General features: G+C 43.0%; 2 protein-coding genes across 5 annotated transcripts; one reads left to right on the top strand and one right to left on the bottom strand.

Moving 5' to 3' along the window:
- Positions 1-169: 169 nt before the first annotated feature.
- On the bottom strand, positions 170-10,817 carry LOC101783697 (splicing factor 3B subunit 3). 4 transcript variants are annotated; one of them, XM_012843964.2, is made up of 15 exons: positions 10,416-10,817; positions 9,700-9,834; positions 9,508-9,587; positions 8,942-9,025; positions 8,165-8,270; positions 7,902-8,053; positions 5,887-7,798; positions 4,465-4,775; positions 3,375-3,690; positions 2,644-2,799; positions 2,394-2,532; positions 2,066-2,142; positions 1,789-1,910; positions 839-947; positions 170-760 (listed from the first exon to the last, which is right to left on the bottom strand). In XM_012843964.2, the coding sequence occupies exons 1-15, from the start codon at positions 10,620-10,622 to the stop codon at positions 587-589; spliced, it is 4,080 nt and encodes a 1,359-aa protein (XP_012699418.1). In that variant the 5' UTR covers positions 10,623-10,817; the 3' UTR covers positions 170-586. The 4 variants fall into 4 exon arrangements, with proteins under 4 accessions (XP_012699418.1, XP_004955774.1, XP_022679819.1 ...); XM_004955717.3 differs by having other exon boundaries at positions 3,375-3,693; positions 10,416-10,815; XM_022824084.1 differs by lacking the exons at positions 8,942-9,025; positions 9,508-9,587; positions 9,700-9,834; positions 10,416-10,817 and having other exon boundaries at positions 3,375-3,693; positions 7,902-8,034.
- An 11,689-nt stretch (positions 10,818-22,506) lies between these two features.
- On the top strand, positions 22,507-23,415 carry LOC101784658 (ethylene-responsive transcription factor RAP2-11). Its single transcript, XM_012843567.1, has one exon. It carries the CDS (start codon positions 22,507-22,509, stop codon positions 23,413-23,415), a length of 909 nt encoding a protein of 302 aa, XP_012699021.1.
- The last annotated feature ends 61 nt before the right edge of the window (positions 23,416-23,476 follow it).

Consider the following 23,476-nt stretch of genomic DNA (forward strand, 5'->3'; position numbering starts at 1 on the left):
GCATGTCATCATCAAAAGGCATCACATCCATCGCAGCTGCAGCAAGGCATGGCAAACCTTTGCCATCCAAACGGGCGGAAAGAGAACAATCTGCTTTACTTGGTGTTAGGATACTATAACACGTCCGCACGTCTTTAAAACAGACGCACAATCTAGCACGACGAGAACGAGACCAAATAGCACGCAAGTGCCAATGGTTTTCCTTATTTCTCATAGCTTCCCACCAACTGGCCCAAAAAAAACAGAGACCTAGAAAGAAGCATACATTATCTATCTGGGAAACAAACGAAAAGAATGTCGTTTCTATTCAGGAGGCAGCATACAACAGTCCAACAAAGCAGCGGCTGTACCAACGTCCTTTCACCGAACACAGGTTATATATATACAGGAATTTTGACCAATCTGGTGCCTAGTCACAAACAGGGCACCGCATTATGAGTTTTTCTTATGCTCCAGCTGCATCATCATTCGCACATTCTGATAGTATCCTGGCACCAATTTTAGCAACCAGCTGTGAAGGTTAATCAACCCTCAGCTGCGACCATCTCAAACTGCCAAGGTCAAGCAAGTTTGTTTGGAGAAACCCTCAGTTGAGTGCATAATGGACACGCTCCAATGTTCGCAAAACCTGGAAAACCGAGACAGGCGCACGTGGCCCCTTCCCAGGCAAAGCATGTGAAAGGATGGCTTGCTGCTGCTCACCAGTGAGCTCCAAGAATAGCACTAGCATATCGCCATCAAGAATGGGAGGTACTCCTGACTGCAAATCACAAGTTTAGCTTTAGAAAAACAAACTTCCATATTATGTAAAGTTAATGATATGATGGTGACAACTTACTGGGATACTGCGCTGACGAAATTCTGCATGATCATTTCCCAAGACTGGTGCAGTCAACGGGTGCACCGCGAGCCTTTCTTGGACATCTTGCAACAGCTGATGTTCCTCACTGCAGCACCAATTTATGCATTTCAGAACTCGTGTCATAATCCCTTATAGCTGTAGATGAAATGTGTATAGTTCCTTGTCTACAAATGCTGTGTCACAAAAACCCAGGGCATAGAGTGCATGTGGAATAATTTACAAATAATTGTTAACGGCAGCTTTCCTTGTTTTCTTTCCTGGTGAATTTTCTTTTTCTCCCATATAAAAAAGACATTAAAAGATCATCAGGTAAAGAAAGCAGAGAAATTTGGGTAGCATTATATGCCTGTAAACCAAATGGGTTAAGGGAATTGTTGAGATATAAACTGTACAGTTCTAATAATGCAGATCTTCATATTTACATTTATCCTAGCAAAATTTAATTATAAATTTAAGCACTTGAGATCCATGTCTTATGGTCTAGGGTGAATTACTGCCTACTCTTCAAAATACATCACTAGTATTCCTGACAATTATTAACTGGTATTAACAAGTACATATGTAAAAATGGATGGATTTCCCTGTCACATACTTATTCCAACATATCACATCAACGACTTCCAGGAAATACTATGTGTTGATTTCCCCTAGACTGAAAAGTATAGGTGGTAAATTGGTAAACAATAGGTGGTAATTTGCAACAAATATAAATATAAGCACTCATTGTCAAAATCGACTGTGTAGGTGGGTCCCTGCAATCTAAGGAAGAGTACATGGGTCCAGCACAATTATCCTATTCAAAACCCCAGCTCTCCAATTTGGCCTGGTCTTTTGTTGCTAACAGCAGATTGGAGATAACTGGTCACTAACGGTGAAAATGTCAGATATTACAGGTAAGCATGGGAATGTTTCGTATCTTGAGATACCTTGTAAGCGGAATCATAACAAAGAGACTCCCCAGCAAGGTACTTGCCACGATACAGTCATAAGCCGTCTCAAGAACCGGGTCAGTATCATCATCAATTGGAAGCCGATACCTGAATGCAGCCTACAATAAATCATAAGCATGAGCTACATTAGCTTAGCTCTAAATAGGATCAAAAATAAATGTCTCAAACATGAAACATTGAAGCAGTGGATGATGAGAATGTAGTGAATGGCAAAGCAATAGACTAACAATCAATAAAACAACAAAATACTCACCTTCTGAATGCTCATAGCTGTTTCGCCCATATAAAATGAACAATTTACAGCTAAGTTCTTCTGTGGACTTTCTGAAACTGGAAGACAAGTTTTAAAAAATGAGTAGACTAAAAACATCCTTTCTTAAAAAGGCAACTTTCTATAGTACACTTTATAAACTGTAAAATAGCCAATGGATGTTGATAGACAATATAAAAGAATTACAACAAAACACAGCATATATGCTAGTTGAACATGACTACATGAATGCTACGAACAAGTTAAGGAACATAATTTCAATACTCTATTGGAAAAAGAAAAGGTAGTATCAACTGTGCCTAGTGCCTACCTTCCAATCTTGCGCTAGATAATACAGATATACTCCCACGCCGGTCTGATACGACAGCAGTTTCACAATTTAAAAGAGCAATATCACCCACCAATCTTTGAGCAGGATCAGAATAGATCAACTCCAGTTTCCTAAGACTCTGATAATAATCAACAAATGAGGAGTCAGGATTAAGAGGTAACAATAGAGAGAGCACTATTCCATAACGAAACCATAAAGAATGTGTCATTTAATCAGACACAAGTATTACCTCATTATAAGAATAGAATAGAACACCATCACGACAATCACCAACTGCAATCCGTGATGCAAATGTCTTCAAACAGGTTATTGTAAACCGTGTTCTACCAACAGCACACTTTTTCATCCTATGGGGATTTTCATTTGCGAAACCAAATACATAAATCTGTTAAGATCGAGAAAGAAAAGGAACAAATGTTAGCTTCCATAAGCAATGGTAGTCAACCAATCAAGGCCCAAGAAAATTAGTTTATTATCATCGCAAAGAAATGAAACAAGAGAAATAGCATCGCCGAATGACATCACAGTCGCCGTTTATCCTGGAGAGTACCACTCCTTTTGATATTCCTTCATAACTTTCTAAAATGGCAAATATACTCATTTTAAATCTTCCGACCAACTCCAGATGCTAAGCTGCAGTCTTTTTTTTCTTCTTCTCTAGCACGTATGAGGGTTGCTTATCATTGCAATAAGAAGCTAAGCCACAAATCTCTCCAACACTCATGCACTCATCAACTACTGCACACATTCTTTTGATAGTATCCAAAGATAATGAGGATAAAGACATATTCTACCACAGTATCCTTAACTCCAAGATAAATGTTGACTGAGATTTTATCTTACATTTTGCTTCTATGCTGTGTTACTAGTTCCCTTTTAAATAATTTACCACAAGAGAGGTCAGCTCCTTTGAACAAAGTTTTGACAGAATATAGTTAAAATTGCATAAAGATATCATACCGTATTACCAGCAGCTGCCAACACATAACGATCTAGATATGGGTACACGGCAAGGACTGCACCACTCAAGGAAGCATGAGTTAACGATCTCAAATGTCCTGCCATTTGTTCAGCTTGAATCTGGTTGCAGCAAAACTCATCAGGACTGCTGCACAGGCTGTTACTAGAAAATTCTTCTGTTGTATATCCAATAATCTCATGGAAAGGAGAGCCAGAATGTGAAGAGGGATTAAAACTGGAAGTTGGAATAAATGAACTGCTCTCACGAGGACTTTCAACAGCCTCCAAGCTTAAAATAATCAGGCGTCCCTTGGTACTGCTGTCATCAACAAAGAATAGCCAGACTTAGCTTCATTCAACTAAAAGCATGGATGATCATTGAGAAGAATCAATATATAAGAATCAAGAGACAGCTATTTAAACATATCTAGATTTTAGAGTGATGAAGCCTGATGAAGAACAATAACTGTTTCAACATATAGTTCCAATTTACAACTCCTATACCGAGAAACTTTACACACTGATCCCAGCCACGCCAATTACAATTTATACTCAGAATGCAGGATCACGAGTTTCATGTTTAAATATGGTACATGGTATCGTTACAAAATTCTAGTAAGAAATGCAAGTTTGTTCTCCACAACTCAAGTGTCGGTATGAGAAATATAAAACCAACAAGTTTTATGGTTTCAGACGCTTCACACAAATCTAAATCCTTTAAAACTCTGGAAACCATTATATAGAACTTAATATTATGATAATCAAACTAAACCAAAAACTTTTTCCCCCAAACTCCAGGAAATGTTTCTGGCCCAACATAAAATCTAAACACTGATCTAGTACCATGGTATGGCGTTCATGAATACAACCATGCCATTTCAAAACCACGACGCAACTTTTTTTATTCCAGATAAAAAGAAATACCAGAACTGAGTCTAGAGAGAAAGGTAAAAGATATCCTCAATAGTTACACTACACAAGGAAAAATATTTTACGTAATTGCAAGTCAAATAAGAAGTATTTTCTAATCAAGCATGGACATCTGACAGAACTGCATTATCTTATTAGAAACAGTAGATCAGGTGTGAACCTTTCTGCTTCACCATTTGACATCATTGGCCGTCCAGCAGATCTACTGGTCCCGACAATTAAAACTTGATCACTTCCTATTTTTGTAATTTGCATGCACTTTGCTGTTTCACCAGGTTCACATTTATATCTGGAAAGCAATACCCCATTTTGTGGATCTACTTGAACAATATCTGAAGAACATGATGCACCACTTAGCCCAGTTCTTAGTACCAACAGTGTTCTGCTTTCATTATGGTATAGCACTTTCCTTGGAGTCCCCCCAATTGAAAACTTTTGTGCATTCAATCGCTTCCCATGAACCATTTCAACCTGACAAAAAAGAGGAATTACTTTTAACCAATAAAACTACAATGCAAATGCTAGCAGATAAGCACACACATACATGGACACAGTTATACAAACATGCTTGCGTGAGAACGCTACAGGCACACAAATAGTGGCAAAGCAATAAACAAATATCATTGGAGTAAGATCTCGAATAGTAGTTCTGAATCAAAATCATGCATCTGATATTGTAACAGTAAAATTGCTTCACATATCATATGCCGAGACAATAACTGATGCACTGGGACTCAAGTAGTCCAACAAGGCCATTGCCAAAATAAAGGTCTCTAGTTGCAGGTTCCAACAAGATTAGGAGAGCTAAGAGGTCCACCACTGCCAATACAGGTGGTCACAAAATCATTATCTAGCTGTACAGAACAGTTTAAAATCAAAGAAAGAAAACTTTACAGTTCATAGATTCTTCCAGTGGAATTGTTAAAATTTATACAAAATGAGATACTGAAGTCAAGTAACTGTTGGAGTTCACTAGTTCAGCAATTATTGATTTAACCAAGTGCTTGTAAAATTGAATGTCTAATACAGTTTTTCACAGCTGTGAGAATCACTTATGAAAGGCTGAATCTTTCAGTCAAGTAACTGCTGGTAGTTAAGCAGCTACAGCTTTCAACAAGAGGAGAACAATCTGAATGCTGTAAAAGGTGTTCACTGGCCAGATAAACTGACGAGTTGACCTCCCACAATCAGACCGTGCCATGTTTGTTGTAAGCGTGCAATTATGCACTATTCTTACTTATTTGCAAACTTGCAAATAAGTATGCACCATTTTAATTTTGCCATTGGAGCATTTAGATGTCTGTGCTTTTGATCAAAATTTTATATGTTACAAGACATCAACCAACGATAATGATTTTGTCTGATACTTCAACTAATTTGCATTCAATGTACTCGTTGCAACAGAAACAAGCCTGTTACCATTACTTAGATATTTATTAGCATGCAATTTAATTCAGGCCATGCCTACTCTCCTATCGTTTACCAGTCCAGTAAGTCAGGGTGCCCTATGCAATGATACAATTCTTCTTGGTCCCTAAGAAAAAAAGAAAGAAATGTGGTTTTACCAGTCAAAGTAACTTACCAAATGCAAACAGCTCTCAGCAACAAACAGTAGACCATTGGGGCAATCAGCAGATGATACTGGCGTCACATGAGAAGCAGGAAGAAAAGAAATGGATGAATATGCCAGACTATGTCTTGCCGCATGTAATAGCCAAGGCCTATCACTGAGAACAATGATATCAGCATTGGCTGAATCATGTATTGGTACCAAGAATACAGGAGTAATTCCAATACGCCGTATAGAAATCAACTGAAGAAATGTATCAACAGATGGGATAGAAGAGTCCTTGTAGAAGGAACCAGGAAAATAATGCTCGCTTGCTTCCGACTCAAATCTTAGTAGCATTCCATTTCGCAAGCCTGCAAGGATGTAAAACCTCTCAGCCGCAACAAATCTCACATTTTCAGGTATACAACCACTAATTGGAGCACCAAGTGCATTGCTCACTGATATAGTCCCAATAGTCAATAACCTTAATGCTTCTCCAGGTTCCACGGAGATGATTTCCACAGAAGGTTTATGAGTTCCAATAACAGCAAACTTGCGGATATTAACTTTAGCCAAGGGATTGTTACAAAAATCATCACGCTCTCCACCACTTAAAGTTACATTATCAGGTCTCCAATCCTCTTGCGGGATGGATATGCACGATACTTCAAATTGCAATTGAACGTGCTGTGTCTCATACAACTCGTACTGGTAAGACGAAGATGATCTAACTCCAAGGACATAAAGGCAACAAGGATTTGATGTAGCAACAACAACAACATTATGTCCTACAGCACCAACACTGATAGTAACATCAGGATACCAGTTGGTGCAAATTGGAGAAGTGAAATGGGCACCTTCAGGGTGAGCATATACTGTAGGCAAACAGAGCTTTACACCTTTACTGTGAATTTGCACGAGCAAACCATCAGCCACCAAACCACATGCCAAAGTGCAAACATCAGGCTGGAATCCCACGGCATCACTGATGTCGTTAAAACTTATCCCTACTGATAGTATTCTGGTTTCCTCCACAAATGATAACACAAGAAAAGAGTGATAAGCATCAGTTATCTTCATTCTCAAAGTCCACAATCCAGTAACACCCTGATAAATAGCTTCGGTCCTCAGAAGTTTCTCCACATTGACACCATTCCGTAGAACTCGCAAAGAGCCCTCAGGGCACATACCACAACATGCAAACATCTGATCCTGTTTCTCACCATGGTAATCAGCAATCGCTAGATCCAATATTGGTGCTACATTCTGAATTGTGCTTTTGTGAAACAATCTACGATGTCCAAGTTTAAATATTATACCATCCCCCATCTCTACAAATCCTATTATCATTCTATTTTTCATCCACAAAAGAGGTTTGCAGGGCAAACTCCTATCAATATACTCAAAGGTGCACAACTTCACTCCTTCAACATCGGCAGTAAACTCCAAAATATGAAACTCTCCATCATCTAAGCAAAATAGAAGCCTTGCCCATCCTTGTTTGATAGGGTCAGGTGGCTCCCAGCTCCATGAGCAAACGATCCTTGATTTCACGCTACCTCTGCTGTCAACACCATCAATGTCCATATAACCGTCATCCTTCAGTATGTTATTTGCAGAATCTCTCAATTCTAGCAAAGCACAAGCAGCCACATCGTCATCAACGTCTAATACTGAACAGGAATCTTCAACGGTGACTGGCTCTCCAATCAGGCTAGTCGTCAAGCTAATTCTTCGGACACAACAGACGTTCCTTGGGTTTCTAAGATCCAACAATAAAGCATCACCAACACGAAACAGAAGTGCAAAGCCAAACATTTCAGGAATTTCTGATATGTCAAGTGCCAATGGTCCGATTTCTGAATAACTAGAGATGTGGTTGATTACACCACTGCTGGAGTCATGTCCAAATAATGACAAGTCATTCACATCAGAGCCCTTCCTGGAATGAATTTAGTACAGCATGTCAGCACTTAAATATGAATGCCAGAAAATTAGTAGCATACGAATTGTAAGTTATCAACTATGCGAAATACCAAACAAACCTATTAATTATCATTGCCAGAACTGGATAGTACTCTTCATCTTGGGATGTAGATATGAAGCGCATGTTCCAAATCGTACCGCGGACGCTGGTCCTAGATGCACCACTTACAGTTCTTTCATCCTCTTCATTTTCTGGTGGATAAAAATATTTCTGAAATTATGACATGGAAGATCTTCAAAATCTGGAATAATATAATGTAGATATTAGACTGAGATAAGAAACATGAATCAAGAAAGTCACTAATAACATTCAATGACCCACCTTATCAGAAATGGTACCTCTGCCAGAACCATGAAGACTCTGACACACTGAAACTTGTATAAGAGCAAACTTATCCTCATATGCACTGACAGCAACAAAACTAGATCTGGCAAGAAAAGATGTAGATAAGGTTAAGAAATTTCACAATAAAAACCTCATAACTTTAGGTGCTCCATATGTTACAAAGCATCAAGGGAAAATAATGCAAAACTTATATTAAAAAAATTATATTTACAGCAAAAGCTTCCAGGACAAAGCAATGCATGTATAAGAAATACTAGTAGCTAGTAATGATCCATTGAAGACCTCAAATCATATTCAAACACCATTCAATGTGGTTCAAGTACTTGGATCAAATTTAACGGAATCTTAACATAAGACACTAGCGTAAATTGTTAAGCAGCCTGTTGCATCATTGCACACTTGTGCACACAAATAGTGACAACTGTAATTCTTTCCAAACCCAACACAATCACCAACTGTCAACCATAGTCCATAATAAGACCTCGACAAAATGTGCAGTATCTGACAGGAAAGAAGAATTTTCTTTATGCCACATGAATCTGGAATACTCTTTAGAATATTTCCACTTAGCAACGGGTTGGCTGCAAAAATAATACATATGCTGATGACGGGAGTAGTGCCTTAAATTCTGGATGCAACTTTTGGTCAGAACAAGGGATGGTGTATCATTGATCATCAAGTAAATGTACAGCACAAAAGCAGACAATAACATCACTGATTAATAGGTGCCTCAGTAGAAAATCTTGCACTTACTCTCGATCTATAGCTAAAACTCTTCCCAGCTGATGCCTCAGATTTCCTGGTTTGGATAACTCAATATTGGCAATTGCAAAGAACCTACAGTAAATTGATATCTGTCAATACTTAAGAAACTGTGTTCAGTGTAAAAAAAAAAATGGGATTAGGGTTGCTGAGAAAAACTGGAAGTACAAACTTTTAGAGACTACATTTTTTTTCTTATATTGCCTGCATGGTTCTGACCATGTCGTAGTTATCTTGACCATTGTTCTCATGCTGGCAGCCAGCAGAGGTTTCTACAAAACCACAATAAACTCCAGGGTTGCATACTGTGAGTGATTTGTTACGTTTTGTTCCTAAACAGAATCTCAATAATATTTTCAATTTTCACTAGTGCCTATTGGATACTTTTTGCATGTGTAATCATTAAACCAGTATAGCACAAGATAATGGTTTGCAAAAAACTGCTAGGTGCATAAGATTAAGCATCCTCATAAAAAAGTAAGATTTAACAGCTAGAATCTAGCACCAACCAACCAAGGAAAGGGGGATCAATATATATAGAGGTGAATGGCACTAACCTATGCATCTCAGGGCAAAAGTAAAGAAGGGAAAGCTTTCCAGAATCTGAAAGCACAACCAGAAGATCTTTGTGTTCTATCTGAAAAATTCAACAATTAATTAATCCCTCACTCTTGAGGCCAATCAAAGACAGGGATGGGTGCAAGAGAGTACTGCCAAACATTATGGTCACGTGTGAGAAAATACAGCACCTGTGGAATTAAACCAATATGTCTGGAGTGCCATTGCAAGACACCAATATCTTTTACAATCCCAAACATGTCTTGTTCACAGATTGACTGCAAAACACCATCATCACCAACAGCAACCAACTCTAGCGAAGTTTCCTGCAGCAGAAACCCGTTTAGGTGAAACAAGAAACATGATCAGAAACAGCAGCATTGTATAGAATTGATCCTGCAGAATTTTAAGTTGTAACCCAAGATTGATAGATAGGTATGCTATTTTCATAATATAAGCATCACCTTCCTTGTTAGATACACATAACTGTTCAGAAAATATTTACTAGTTCACCCTGCATATGCAGTTAGTAAAATTGTCTCCCAAGCATCCACTACCCGATTCAAACTTTACTAACATGAGTAAAATTTAACCAGAAAATGGTCATAATGCATGGAGCTGCCCATATTGGTGACAATTTTACAAGTTATTCTGCTTCTGAAACTGTAGGTCAAAACACCTAATGTCCGGCACTGTCATGACTGACTGGATGATTTGGAACTCTGAACAGTCACTCTCCCAAAACCATCCCTACTCCCTACAATCCGCAACATAGAATGCCTAAGCTCCACTTACACAGTGCAAAGTATAGCGCAACGAAATCATAGAAGTAGGCATTCCTCGTCTCGAAATTCTCCATCCGCACGATTCAGCGATCCTGTGGGGGGCGGGAGGGAGCGAAGCAAACCTTGGCGAGGACGACGTCGGCGGAGTCGGGCGAGCGGAAGCACCCCTCGGCGACGTGGAGCACGGCGCTGCCCCGGAGCACCCGCTTGGCGAGGTAGTGGGTGGCGCCGGCGGCGGAACCGGACGCGGACGCGGAGGTGGAGGGGCCCGAGGAGGACGACGCCGCCGCCGACGAGGCGGAGGCGCCGCCGGTGGTGGAGGTCTCCATCTCCGCCGCCGCCTCGAGAAGCCTCGCGACGGTGGGAGAGAGGGAGAGAGAGAGAGAGGTAGGGTTAGGGTTCGGTCAGCTGATTCGGCCACGTGCTCGCCTCGCTGGAGGGGAGGGAGGGAGGGAGGGAGGAGGAGGCCAAGTTAGACTGGTGGATCCAGCGGCGATTAGCGAAGCCGGTGAGCCAAACCGACAGCGAAGAGAGAGGAGGGGCAGCGCGAGGAGCACGGCGCCGGTGGGGCCCGCTAGTCAGTGGCTGGGGGATGGTTTTTTTCTATACTACCTAATATTAAAGCGTCGGGGTTTTGTAAAGAAGTCCCTCATCTTTTATTTAATCAACCCACGATCTCTATGTTGACTCCCACACGTGTGTCTCAGCCAGGCGCAGCGGCTAGCTGGGTCGGATTCCACCTGATAGACCAGCCAGCTGGCCCCCTGAGCCAGGCTGCGGATAAATTGATCAGTAAGCAACATCAATAAATACAAGTCACCTGCAATTTAATCTAACGAAAAAATTGAAGTTCGTATGGCGTGATATCAGCGTGATGTTGTCGTGTCTTCAACCATAACGTAATAAATTTCTTTTGACAACAACAACGTGTTTAGCCCACATGCACTACCATCATGTACTGCTACACTAGGATGCGATCGCCGGTGACGAGCAAGACAACAAGAACAATTGAGAGCCTAGAGATAGAGGAAGGTGTGGTCGAGCTGGACGATGTCGACCCATTGGTTCGGGTTGGCCTGCGTCTAGGGATCTAGAGTCGATCTAGACAATGAATTTGGCGGGATCGTTTGCTCAAAGAAGGCACCGTGAAGCACGTCACGAGGAAGGTGCTTGAAGAATGAGATGTGGAGTCGGGCAGCGGTAGATTAATGTGGCAGGGGTAGTATATGCTTGAGCTTGTGAGACTCCAAGGGCGCAGTATACTCTAGGCGGACTTGATGAGCAGGCTGCAGGCAATAGCCGCACAAACCACGAGGGGAGGGGGAATGGGCAGAGCTGGTGATTGGGAATGATGACACTCGCCTTTTGAGTCCGATAGCTTCAAAGAATCTTAGTGGTTAGCGGCACAGCTTTCATGGTGGCAGAATCAGCCGAGTTTTTTTGCCATGTATATTGGCTAACAGACGTGCGAGGAATTTTTCTTCCGCCGCAATGTACGGGCACATTTGCTAGTTTTTGATAAAGTAGGAATGGGGTTTGAAGTTGTGTTACGTGACTACAGACGTTTGACGTATTCTAAGGTAACCCGTTTTTGAAATTTATTTTTATCCTTAGTGAGCCATCTCGTCCGGGGCCAAGGCATCCAAATATGCCATGAATCCATGATGACTTGAAATTGTTTTTTTTTTTCCAACACCAGATGGAAGAGCATCTACGCTTACAATAATTTCATTATTGTTCCATAAAAAAAGTGTCATTTTCAGTGGCGATTCTTCTGTATACTCATGCTTTTGGATGTTATAAGGGGAAACCATCGATCATCGAACTATAGTGTGGAGTTTTCTTATGACTCTGACAATATGGGCCCGTACAACCATCTAAATACGGCTAGCGGCCCAAGAACCAGCTCCAGCTAATTAGCCACCTTTGGGTCTTGACCCATCGTAAGTCTGATTTTTAACGGCATGTTTGGTTAGAAAACTTGGATCATTGATGAAAGAGTTCCTTGTAGCACGAGGATTCCGATTTAGGTCCTGTTTGGTATGGCTCCAACTCCGGGTGAAGCTGCTCCACTCCAGAACTCCACATGGAGCCAACTCCGCTCCAAAACTCCAGAACAAAAATGAGGTGTTTGGCTAGATGGGTGCTCTCAGCTCCAAAAAAGATCGATTTCAGTGTGGATTGCCATTGTTGCCCCCCAATTAAGGCCCCACTTGTCATCCTCTCTATCCCATCTTCTTCTTCCCCTTTTTCCACTGCACTGTGCCGCACACGGGAGACCCTCCACGGGTGGCGGGGTGGGTAGCGACGGGGCGGCGGGTGGCGACGGGCGACGACAGGCGGCGACGGGCGACGACAGGCGGCTGGGTGCGTGGCGACAGGCGACGACGGGCAGCGGGCGGCGACGGGCGACGACGGGCGGTGGGCGACGGGCGCGGCGATGGGCGGCGGCGGGCGACGGGCTGCCACGGATTGACTTGTTGTTCGACCAATTGTCTGGAGCTAAGGTCTTTTCAAAAATCGACCTTCGGTCAGGGTACCACCAGATTAAGATAAAACCCGAAGACATACCAAAAACAGCCTTTTCCACCCGATATGGACTATATGAGTATTTGGTTATGTCTTTCGGATTGACAAATGCCCCAGCGCATTTTATGTATCTCATGAATTCAGTATTCATGCCGGAACTGGACAAATTTGTGGTTGTCTTTATAGACGATATCCTTGTCTTTTCTAAAAATGAAGAGGAACATGCACAACATTTGCGCATTGTTCTAAATAGACTCCGGGAACACCAGCTATATGCCAAATTTAGTAAGTGTGAATTTTGGTTAAAGAAAGTTCCATTCCTTGGACATATACTGTCCGAAAAAGGAATTGAAGTAGATCCCGGAAAAGTCAAGGATATATTGGATTGGAAATCACCAACTTCTGTTCATGAAGTAAGAAGTTTCTTAGGAATGGCTGGTTATTACCGTAGATTCATCCCCAATTTCTCTAAAGTTTCTAAACCAATCACCGAGTTATTAAAGAAGGATACAAAGTTTGAATGGAAACCAGAGTGTGAAGAATCATTTCAAATTTTGAAGAAATTATTGACTACAGCCCCAGTGCTAGCTCAACCTGATATTGAGAAACCCTTTGATGTATACTGCGATGCCTCAGGAATAGGCATCGGGTGTGTTCTAATGCAAGAAGGCAGGGTTATTGCTTATGCTTCTCGTCAGTTGAAGCGTCATGAAGAGCATTACCCTACTCATGACTTAGAACTTGCTGCCGTAGTGCATGCACTAAAGATATGGCGACACTATCTTTTAGGTAGTGAATGTCGTATCTTTACTGACCATAAGAGCTTGAAGTATATATTCACTCAGATGGACTTGAATATGAGGCAAAGGCGGTGGCTAGAGCTGATTAAAGACTATAAACTAGAAATTCATTACCATCCTGGTAAAGCTAATGTGGTGGCCGACGCCTTAAGCAGAAAGGCCCAATGCCACTGCACGACCACCCAGTCTAACTTGAAGACCCTATGCGAAGAAATGGGAGAATTCAGTTTGGAAATAGTAAAACAAGGTACCCTCCAGAATGTTATGATTCAAGATACCCTAAAAGAAAGAATCATAACGGCCCAAAAAGAAGACCCGGGGATTAAAGTACTTTATCAGCAAAAAGCCGAGGGTAAGATTCCTGAACTTCATCAAGAAGAAGACGGAGGACTATATTTCAAAAACCGGATAATAGTTTCGGAAAATAAGAACCTGAGAAGATTAATCTTAGAAGAAGCACATTCATCCAAGTTCTCCATTCATCCCGAAACCAATAAAATGTACCAAGATTTAAAGCAAAGATTTTGGTGGGCCAAAATGAAACCAGAAATTGCAAGATATGTGTCAGAATGTGACACGTGCCAAAGAGTTAAACCCATATTACAGAAGTCAGCAGGTCTGTTACAACCCTCAGAAATTCCCGTCTGGAAATGGGAAGATATTTCTATGGATTTCATAGTAGGATTACCTACTACTTCTAAAGGGTATGATTCCATCTGGGTTATTGTCGACCGCCTTACTAAATCAGCTCACTTTATTCCAGTTAAGACTAAATACCAGGTGTCGACATATGCCAAACTCTATATAACCCGGATTGTATCCTTGCACGGAGTGCCAAAAACCATTATCTCCGATCGAGGTTCCCAGTTTGTTTCTAGATTCTGGGAACAATTACAAAAAGACATGGGTACTACTCTTATTAGAAGTTCTGCTTATCATCCTCAAACGGGAGGACAGACAGAGAGGGTCAATCAAATTTTAGAAGACATGTTAAGAGCCTGTGTCCTTACCTTCTCTAAGCTATGGGATGAATGTTTGCCCCTAGCCGAGTTCTCTTATAATAATAGCTATCAAGCTAGTATTAAGATGGCACCGTTCGAAGCCTTGTATGGTCGAAGATGCAGAACTCCTCTAAATTGGTCAGGAGTAGGAGAAAGGACACAGTTGGGATCAGACTTGGTTATGGAAACTGAGGAGAAAATCCAGAAAATTCGCAAACATTTAGAAATAGCTCAATCCCGGCAAAAGAGTTATTCAGACAAAAGAAGACGGTTCTTGGAATTTTCTGTCGGAGATTTTGTATACTTAAAAGTATCCCCAATGAAAGGCGTACAGCGCTTTGGAGTAAAAGGTAAGCTAGCCCCGAGATATATTGGTCCGTATGAAATTTTGGAACGAAAGGGGCCAGTAGCATATAAGCTGTCATTGCCTGATCAACTTACCTCTATACATGATGTATTTCATGTATCTCAGCTCAAGAAATGCCTAAGAGTCCCTGAAGAAATTTTAGAGGATCCGGAAATTAAGCTCGAACCGGATCTAACATATGAGGAGAAACCTATTAAAATTCTGGATCAAAAGACACGCGATACCCGAACTCGGAGTATCACGTTTTATAAAGTGCAATGGAAAAATCATACTCCGGACGAAGCTACTTGGGAAAAAGCGGAAGACCTAGAGTCTAAATATCCGGAGTTATTTGAAACCGTCAGGGACAGATGAACAAGGACCGCCACCCCACTATCCTTGTACAGAAAAAGAAAGAGTAAATGACCTGACGCAGTTTCCTTTCCATTCCAAAAACTAAGGATTTAACCCCAGGAATCTCGGGACGAGATTCTGTTAAGGGGGAGAGGCTGTAATAAGTGCCATTTGAAGTCAAATAGTGACCCTGAAGAATTCAGAAAGAAATTCAAAAGAAAAAGAAGGAAAATAACAAAAAGATCAAATTCGGTCAAATTTTGACCGAAATTTGAATTCCAAATTTGAAATTTAGAAAAATTTGTCAAAAATGTGGAATGCAAGTGTAAGAGTGATTGGAACTGAAGAATCAAAAATTTGGAATTGAATTAGTGCTAAATACTTCAGAAGAATCAAAGAAAGAAAAGAAAAACTCAGTTTCCTGTTCACCGTCCGAAAACAGGAATTCAGAGAAAACAGCCTCAGAGTTGATTTTGGAAATTGATTTCTGGAAAATTTTTCAAATAAGTGCACCAGGACAACTACACTATATTGAAGTATAAACCTTGGACTACAAGATTTGGGTGTTGTTGGCCAGGATCAGTAATGGGAAGGAATTCAAATTCAAGCCCAAAGTCAGCACATTATCACAGTTAACTGACACTCTGAAATACAGCTAAGTTTGAAACTTGACAGCATAGGGTTAACTTTGAGCTCGGATTCAGGGCAATGTAGATCAAGAAGGGTAGGTGTTCTTAGGCAAAATGGAAACTTGGGAGGTTATAGAACACGTTTGAGAAGAAATTGGACTGAGGGCAGAGGATTTAGATCACTAAATCGAGTCATCAAATGAGCTCCATAGCACTGTCAACGCCTGACGAACTGCATATCAGTTTTCAGTGGACTTCAAAGGAGCCCGGAAAAGAAATCGAAATTGCGTCGAATTTGATGTTTATCTGGAGTCAGAGCCAAAACAAAAGATGATGGGTTCGAGATTATCTCCAAGCTCTGTTAAAGCACGAGAGGCCGTCGGATCAAGAATCAACCGTTAGCCGTTTCTGAAGATCACGGGCGGTGACTGAGCATCAGACGTGTCGCCGCCGCCGTCGTCGGTCGTCCGCCAGCGCCGCTAAGCTAGGCCACCTCCTCACCACGCAAGCCTACGGGTAGGCCACGGTGTCGTCCATGCGAAGGGTGAATTGCTTGAATAGTTACTGTTCCCGCGCCACCGTTTCACTGCCTCCCCTTTTTACCGCCGCCCGCTCTCCTCGGATCAGTATCGCCGCCAAGCGAAATTCGACCACCTCCGAGCAGCTCTCGTCGATTCCTCTCGCCCACTCCTCCACAGACACCCCAGCCACACCCCGAGCTAGTTGTTGTCCCACATCCTCGCTGGAATAGCCGTGCTCGCCGCCGCTTCTGTCCGCCGCCGTCGCGCCACCCGCTCACGGTGAGAACCACCTTGCGCTACCTTTCTTCTTCCTTGAGCAGTCGTGGTCGAGTTCTTAGGGTCCCAGGATGGAGTAGAAGTAGTCGGTTGAGTCGGTTAAGTAGTTGTCACGGATTACGACGGCCGGCCGAGGGGGTTGCCGCCCGTCGCCGTGGAGGGAGTAGCCCGGGTCGTCTCCAGGGGAGCTATCGCCACACACGAGGTCGTGTAGGTCTAGGGTTGGTGTTGTCACCTGGTCCCACAGCCGGAAGGGCGCCGGCCGGCGAGCCACGCCGCCCCCTGTTCCGGTTGCGCTGTTGGCGGGAGAAGGAAGAAGAAGCTGTGCGCCTGGGGCCCGCGTGTCAGTGAGGGAGAAGGAGGGGGGAACGCAGGCCAGAGCGGTGCGGCCATCTTGGGCCGGCGTGTTGAGGCCCAGTGGCGCGCGCGGGTGACTGGGAAATAAAAGGCCGGAGGCCCAGAGCAGCGACGCAGGCCGGCGTCGCGTGAGAAAAGAAGAAAAAGAAAAGGGGGCCGTGGGCCGGTGCTGGGTTACCAGGAGAAGGGAAAGGAGAAAGCGGCCCACGGGGCCCGTCAGAGGGAGAAAGGGGCCGGCGGGTAGGAGGAACAGGAGGATAGGTGGGTCCGCGTCGTGGGGCCCGGTGCGCATGAGAGGGGGTAGAGTTGGGCTGCGTAAGAAAAGTTTTCCGAGGGAATTTTCGGGAAAAGTTAGATTTCTTTAGTAAAATAATCCGTTTAAATTCGTTTTACACCATTTTAATCACAGAAATTTGTAGGAGTGTCCAAAATTAGTGAAACCAATTTTGTTAGGCTTGTTTTATTTTCCTTTATGCATTAAAATTTTTACACCCTAGGAAAATAATAAAAATTTAGGTATTTATTTAATGCCTTCCTTTTAAGGTAATTAAATAAATACTTAATATTTATAAAATGTATAAAATATGAATAACACTTTATTAATCACAAATAATTCATAACTTATAGGAAATCAGATTTTCAGGTTAGAAAATAATTACCACTTTTTCTAAAAATAAAAGAAAAAGCTATAGGAAGGGTTAATTAAGAAAATAAAAATATAGATTAATCTTTTTAGATTTCTTTTGTGTGTGGACCTACAACTTATTCGTGATAAGTCGCATAGTCCTTATTGGCTTGCAACTTTATCATGAAGGAAAGTTGTATAGTCTGTTATTTAAAAAGTTTGCATTCTAACCCCTGCATATATTGCGCCGTAGATCCAGAAGCACCAGAAGAGGATTATTGGGAATTTCCAGAAGGACCTTTGGAGTCCGAGGAGGTGTTTGAATTTGTCCCCTGTGAAGCGAATCCGTCGGCGTCTGCTAATATTTTTAACGATCAAGGCAAGCCCCGGTGCATTTATACCTATCTATTTTGAAGTCGTTATTTCATGTGACTAGTTATAGGTTAATTGGTTATTGTATGCACTAAGTCTAGGAGTTGGATGAAACCTATTCTTGTGTATGATCATGCCTTGAATTAAGGACATCTTTGCCACTTGTTCAAATCCTAGAAACTACCCAAGTCTAGAATTGCTTACTCGCTTACATGCTTGGTTTACCAACCTTAGGGAAAACTCTTAATCATACATGCTGTTTATGAAAGGTAGTTTGAAGAATAGAACCAGACAGAAGCTAGAGTTGTAGTTCTGTCTAATTATTAATCTGCTTGAGGACCGATCCGTGTCTTAACTGCTGATCAAGTGATAACATCTGATCACTTACTGGGTATGGGACCAGTAAAGCCTAGTAGATTAGTAAATTCTATGATCAGGAATGCTTCGTACCCGCATTTGACGTGCTGGAGATTGGCAGGGGTGTAGCCTGAAACTCACATGGGGATCAGGCCAGACGTGGGGTCCCATGTGGGGGTGCATCCCTGGGTCCGGGTAGTTGTGTTCCTAATCATTGACTTTACTAATCGAGAGGTTGTTAGTACGACCTGGACAGTCGTATGATGCTGGTGATCGGGGTGCTCTCCTGCAGGATGTAATTTGATCCGGATCGCCGCAATTCTCGGTTATGAATGCACTTGATCACTGTTGAGCTTCGTAGCATGAACTCATGTGATATAAAATTTTCTGTTGCCAAGTACTGTATGAATCAATAACTGTGATTGCTTTTACTTCTGTTATCATCTAGAATGGTTAGGTAACAACTTAACTAAACTAAAAGACAAAACTAAGGCCTCACTCGTAGTAAGCTTTTCGGCAAAATTCGTGTCAACCAAGCACACCCAAAGGCTGACATGCATTCCAAAGAAAAACTATTATATTGGTTAGTCGGGTAAGACTTGCTGAGTACCCCGTACTCAGGGTTTTCCCCCTTGTGGTTATCTTTCAGAAGCTCCACAGGAAGCTACCGAGGAGGAGACCCCGAAGACCTAGAGTATTGACCTGAGTCTCTCAATACTCTAGAAAACCGTTATCGACGCATCTTCTTCTAAACTACTTATGTTTAATCTTAGAGCTTGTCTAACTATGCATCACTAAGTTTGTTTCAACTTGAAGTCTTGTAATAACTCGTACCTCTTAATTATGTATGTAAAAATGTAATATTTGTTGATAGTATCCCATCGCGGATATTATCCTGATGTATGGTGATGAAACAAGCCGTGGATCTTTCGAGGAGTCCTAGGGACACTCGACGGACTACCGGACTTATGCTGTTTTAGGTGCGTTTCGGATAATTGCTGCTCCGACAGCGATTAGGCGCACTTAAACCAGCTTAAGTTGGGCGGTTCCGCCACACGGGCGGTGAGCGACGGGCGGCGTCGGGCACGGCAGCGGGCGGCGACGGGCGACGGGCGGCGGCGGGTGGCGACGGGCGGCGGCAGGCGACGACGGGCGACGGGCGGTGGCGGGCGACGGGCGGCGGGGCCGGCCGGCCACGGGGGCGGCGACGGGCAGGGCTCTGGCGGCGAGTGGGGTTCGGGAGAATAGAAGGGAGAATAGAATGAAACATTTTTTTTTGTGTAACCAGTGGCATTGGTGGGTAATTACCCACCAACTCCACGAGAAGGTTTAAAAGAGAGGTTTCTGGAGCAGCAAAAGAGGTGCTCCAAAACTCCACCTCCATTTGCACTACAGCTCCATGGAGTTGGCAACTCCATGGAGTTTTGGAGTTGGAGTGTTTGGCTGAATTTTTTAATGGAGTTGCTGGAGTTTAGGAGTGGAGCCGTGCCAAACAGGACCTTTAAAACCCAAAAAAATATCGGAATCTGAACTTTTTATTAAAAAAAACATACTAAGAGTATATCAGAGTGAATTCTACCGTGTGGGCAGTGATTCTTTAGTTACTGATGAATCTAAAAAGGTTTCAACTAAAATCGTAGCTGGCTTAGTATAATCGTGTGAGCATACCAGATTGATGTCTTGCAACCGTCCGATTATACTAAGCCCATCCGTTTTGACCGATCACGGTGTGCATCGGAGGTGCAATGCAAGTGGCAGAAGCAAAGCGCGCGAGATGGACACACATGGCATTCTGATAACCTTAGGACGTGCTGCATACCTGCCAATATAATTTGCAGGCCGGCCACAGCCACAGGCTCTAATTGGCCAATTAAGCTTCAGCTCCAGTTTATGGATAAATTAATGCCCTTAATTTTACCTGAAAAAAATAGGATAGGTCTCTTTTGGATAGAGAGGAACTCGTCTCGAATTGCCTCGGGTTTACTTTTAAGTCCAATCGACATTCTAAAATTTCTGCTAAAGGAGACTTTCATCGTTTGCCCCTGAGACTTGAGAGACAGAGAAGCTGATGAAGCATCTTAGTTAGCCGGACAGGGGCATCACTGAGAAACATAGAAGGCGAAGAGGTTATCTAACAATATATTATGTTTTTTTTTCTGCAGGCCTTTGGTACCCTGTTGGTTTAAAAAAAATACATGTGATCCACATTTACTGACTTTTCATTGCAATTGCAAAACCTAAAAATTCCGCAGCTTTCTAGTTTCGTCGTTCCTTTTTTTTTCACGTGAAATGTGCGCAGCTAATATTTTCCAAGATAGAAATTGTAAAAAAAAATATTTTCTAGCCGGCACTGCATTAATTTAACAAAGAAAGCTCTTTGTTTTCTAATAAGTGTAGGTGAATAGGTGATGGAGCCCACTAATTTTGACCTCTCCACATTTCTCGACATAGATTAACCGGATGCTCAATACTTTGGCATGTAAACTTTGTTTATGAAGTCACCGGCAGTTGACTACCCCACATGCCACATCTATCATTGACTTGCAAACTGTCATCTCTAGCCATGTAAACATGAACATACTTTACATCCATGAAACTTTCGACTTCTTATATGTAGCTCCACGAATTGCAGCCAAAATCTCGAGTGTTGTGATGACATTTTCCTTGGTTCGCAGAATCTGAATTCAGAAACCAGTGTAATGTGCAGTAAACAACAACAAAAAAAAAAAATACTTGAGAACTCTCACATCATCACCTGACTACAATTCCACAAATCGAGTTCTTAGCAGTATCTTGATCAACAGCACTCAACAAAGTCTACAACAACATCATGACAACCCGGGTCAAACGACGTTCTTAAACCTTAAGAGCGCTCCAGGTGAACGAAGCACCAAGAATGTTTCTTCAGACATGGGAGCCACGTCTCTGGACTCTCCTTGGTGCACCTGACTGATAAACAAAGCACCATACCTCGCCCATCTCTTACGGCCATGTCTTTCTTGTTTACTCTATGACAGGCACCCATGTCGTCACGTCGTAGTAACACCATCCCATGGCGCCGCCAAGTGGCAAATGGTCGTGCCACCATGACCTGCCCCGGTTCCCTTGGGGAAGATGGTGTTGCATGTAAAATATCTGCAAGCAGGTTGTTAGGGACTATGCTATTAGCATTTGAACAGAACACGCAGTTTGAGTTAATCTAATGCAGTGCCGGCAAGATAGAAACTTCTATAATTTGTGACCGGTTCATGAAAACAAGTAACCAGTAAACTACAGTTTTTTTTCCCTCGCAATTACAGTACACAAAAATTCAGCAACCTGTGGATCTCATACAATATTCATGGAACCAGCAGGTGTCCAAGGCCTGCAGAAACGATTAAAATACATCAGATAATCATTGCAACCATTATATGAGTATTCTGCACCTCAAGAACTCGAAGCGTTCCGATCTAGAAAAACAATTTCCCACTGCTCTTCCTTAAAATGGATCTCTAGAAGGGCTTAAAGTCAAGAACCCAACAATGAAAGGATCTGTCGAAGATGAAAACTTCTATGTACAGTCAATTATTCTTTGGGATTCCAAGCCCACACCTCAGTAATTCTTTGGGATTCCAAGCCCACAGTTCCAAGATAAACCACAACACTAGCATCAGATGGGGTTAATGTCAAGCCCATGGTTCAGTAAACCACACTGAGGAAGCATCAAACATGTCACCCTGCTAGTTTCACCGCCGGGAAACAAAGGCTGAATTTGTCTACCAGGGTAAAGAACAAACATGTCAGCCACTAAGACCACATCAACATTGAAATAAGCTACGGAATACAGCATCATTCCCCCAATGCCTCTTAGAAAACTCAGCCATCTTCTTTAACGCACTAGGAAGATTTGGACATCAGAGACAAGCAGAACATGACAAGGCCCCCACTAAACCCAACATCTCAACATCACGCCTCCCCTTATATTCAGACACCAGCTCAACCCCCAAAGTTCAGACCAGAGTTCAGAACACCTGCAAAGATACGTTGCCCTCGATCTCTTCTTCCCAATGGAGCTCCAGTTCCAGCAGCAGCCACAAAGCCATCCCCAGCAGCAATGCAGCTACCAGCTGCCAGTCACAAAGGAAACCAAGCCCAAAGTGAGAACCAAATGCGGTGGCGGCGGCAGCAAGTTCGTGGGCGTCAGGCAGAGGCCCTCCGGGAGGTGGGTGGCTGAGATCAAGGACACCACCCAGAAGATCCGGATGTGGCTGGGCACGTTCGAGACCGCCGAGGAGGCGGCGCGGGCCTACGACGAGGCTGCCTGCCTCCTCAGGGGCGCGAACACGCGCACCAACTTCGCCGCCGGCGCACACGCCTCGCCGCCGGACTCGCTGCTTGCGGCGAGGATCCGCGGCATCCTCAACCACAAGAAGCTGAAGAAGAACACAGCCTTGCCTACCGTCACCTTCTTCCCCGCAGCTTACCACCGTGCTGGCCATGACGCAATCGCCACAGCCGCTGCAACTAGCAGCACTAGCACCAGCACCATCACCACGACCACCAGTGGTGTCAGTCCCAGTAGCAGTCCTAGCTCCAGCATCAACTTCTCCATGAGCAGCAATGGCATTCGCGCTCCCATCCTCCCTGCTCGAAGCATCGCCGAAGAAGTCTACAGGCCATACTTGATCAGCGGAAGCGAAGAGCTCCAGATGGCCTCGCAGCAGTACGAGCAATCATGGGCACTCAACACCAGTTCACCATCGACGATTGGATGCGACATGGCTAACAACAATGCTTGCACGGCGGTCGCAGACGCAGAGCTAAAGATTAAGCCGGAGAAGCATTGCTCTGTGTCACCCCATGGCATGGACAAAGTTCAGGACAAGGATTTATTCGACACGGGAAATGATCCATCTGACTCCTTGTGGGATCTGCCACCTATTTGCCCTCTGTCTTGCAGGTCTTTGATGTATTAGACTAGATAAAGATTTTAGACCTCCCATCTGCGTCCTTGTTTTGGGTCCATTTTCTGCTCCT

Source organism: Setaria italica, chromosome II (assembly GCF_000263155.2).
Source record: "Setaria italica strain Yugu1 chromosome II, Setaria_italica_v2.0, whole genome shotgun sequence".
Lineage (NCBI taxonomy): Eukaryota > Viridiplantae > Streptophyta > Magnoliopsida > Poales > Poaceae > Setaria > Setaria italica.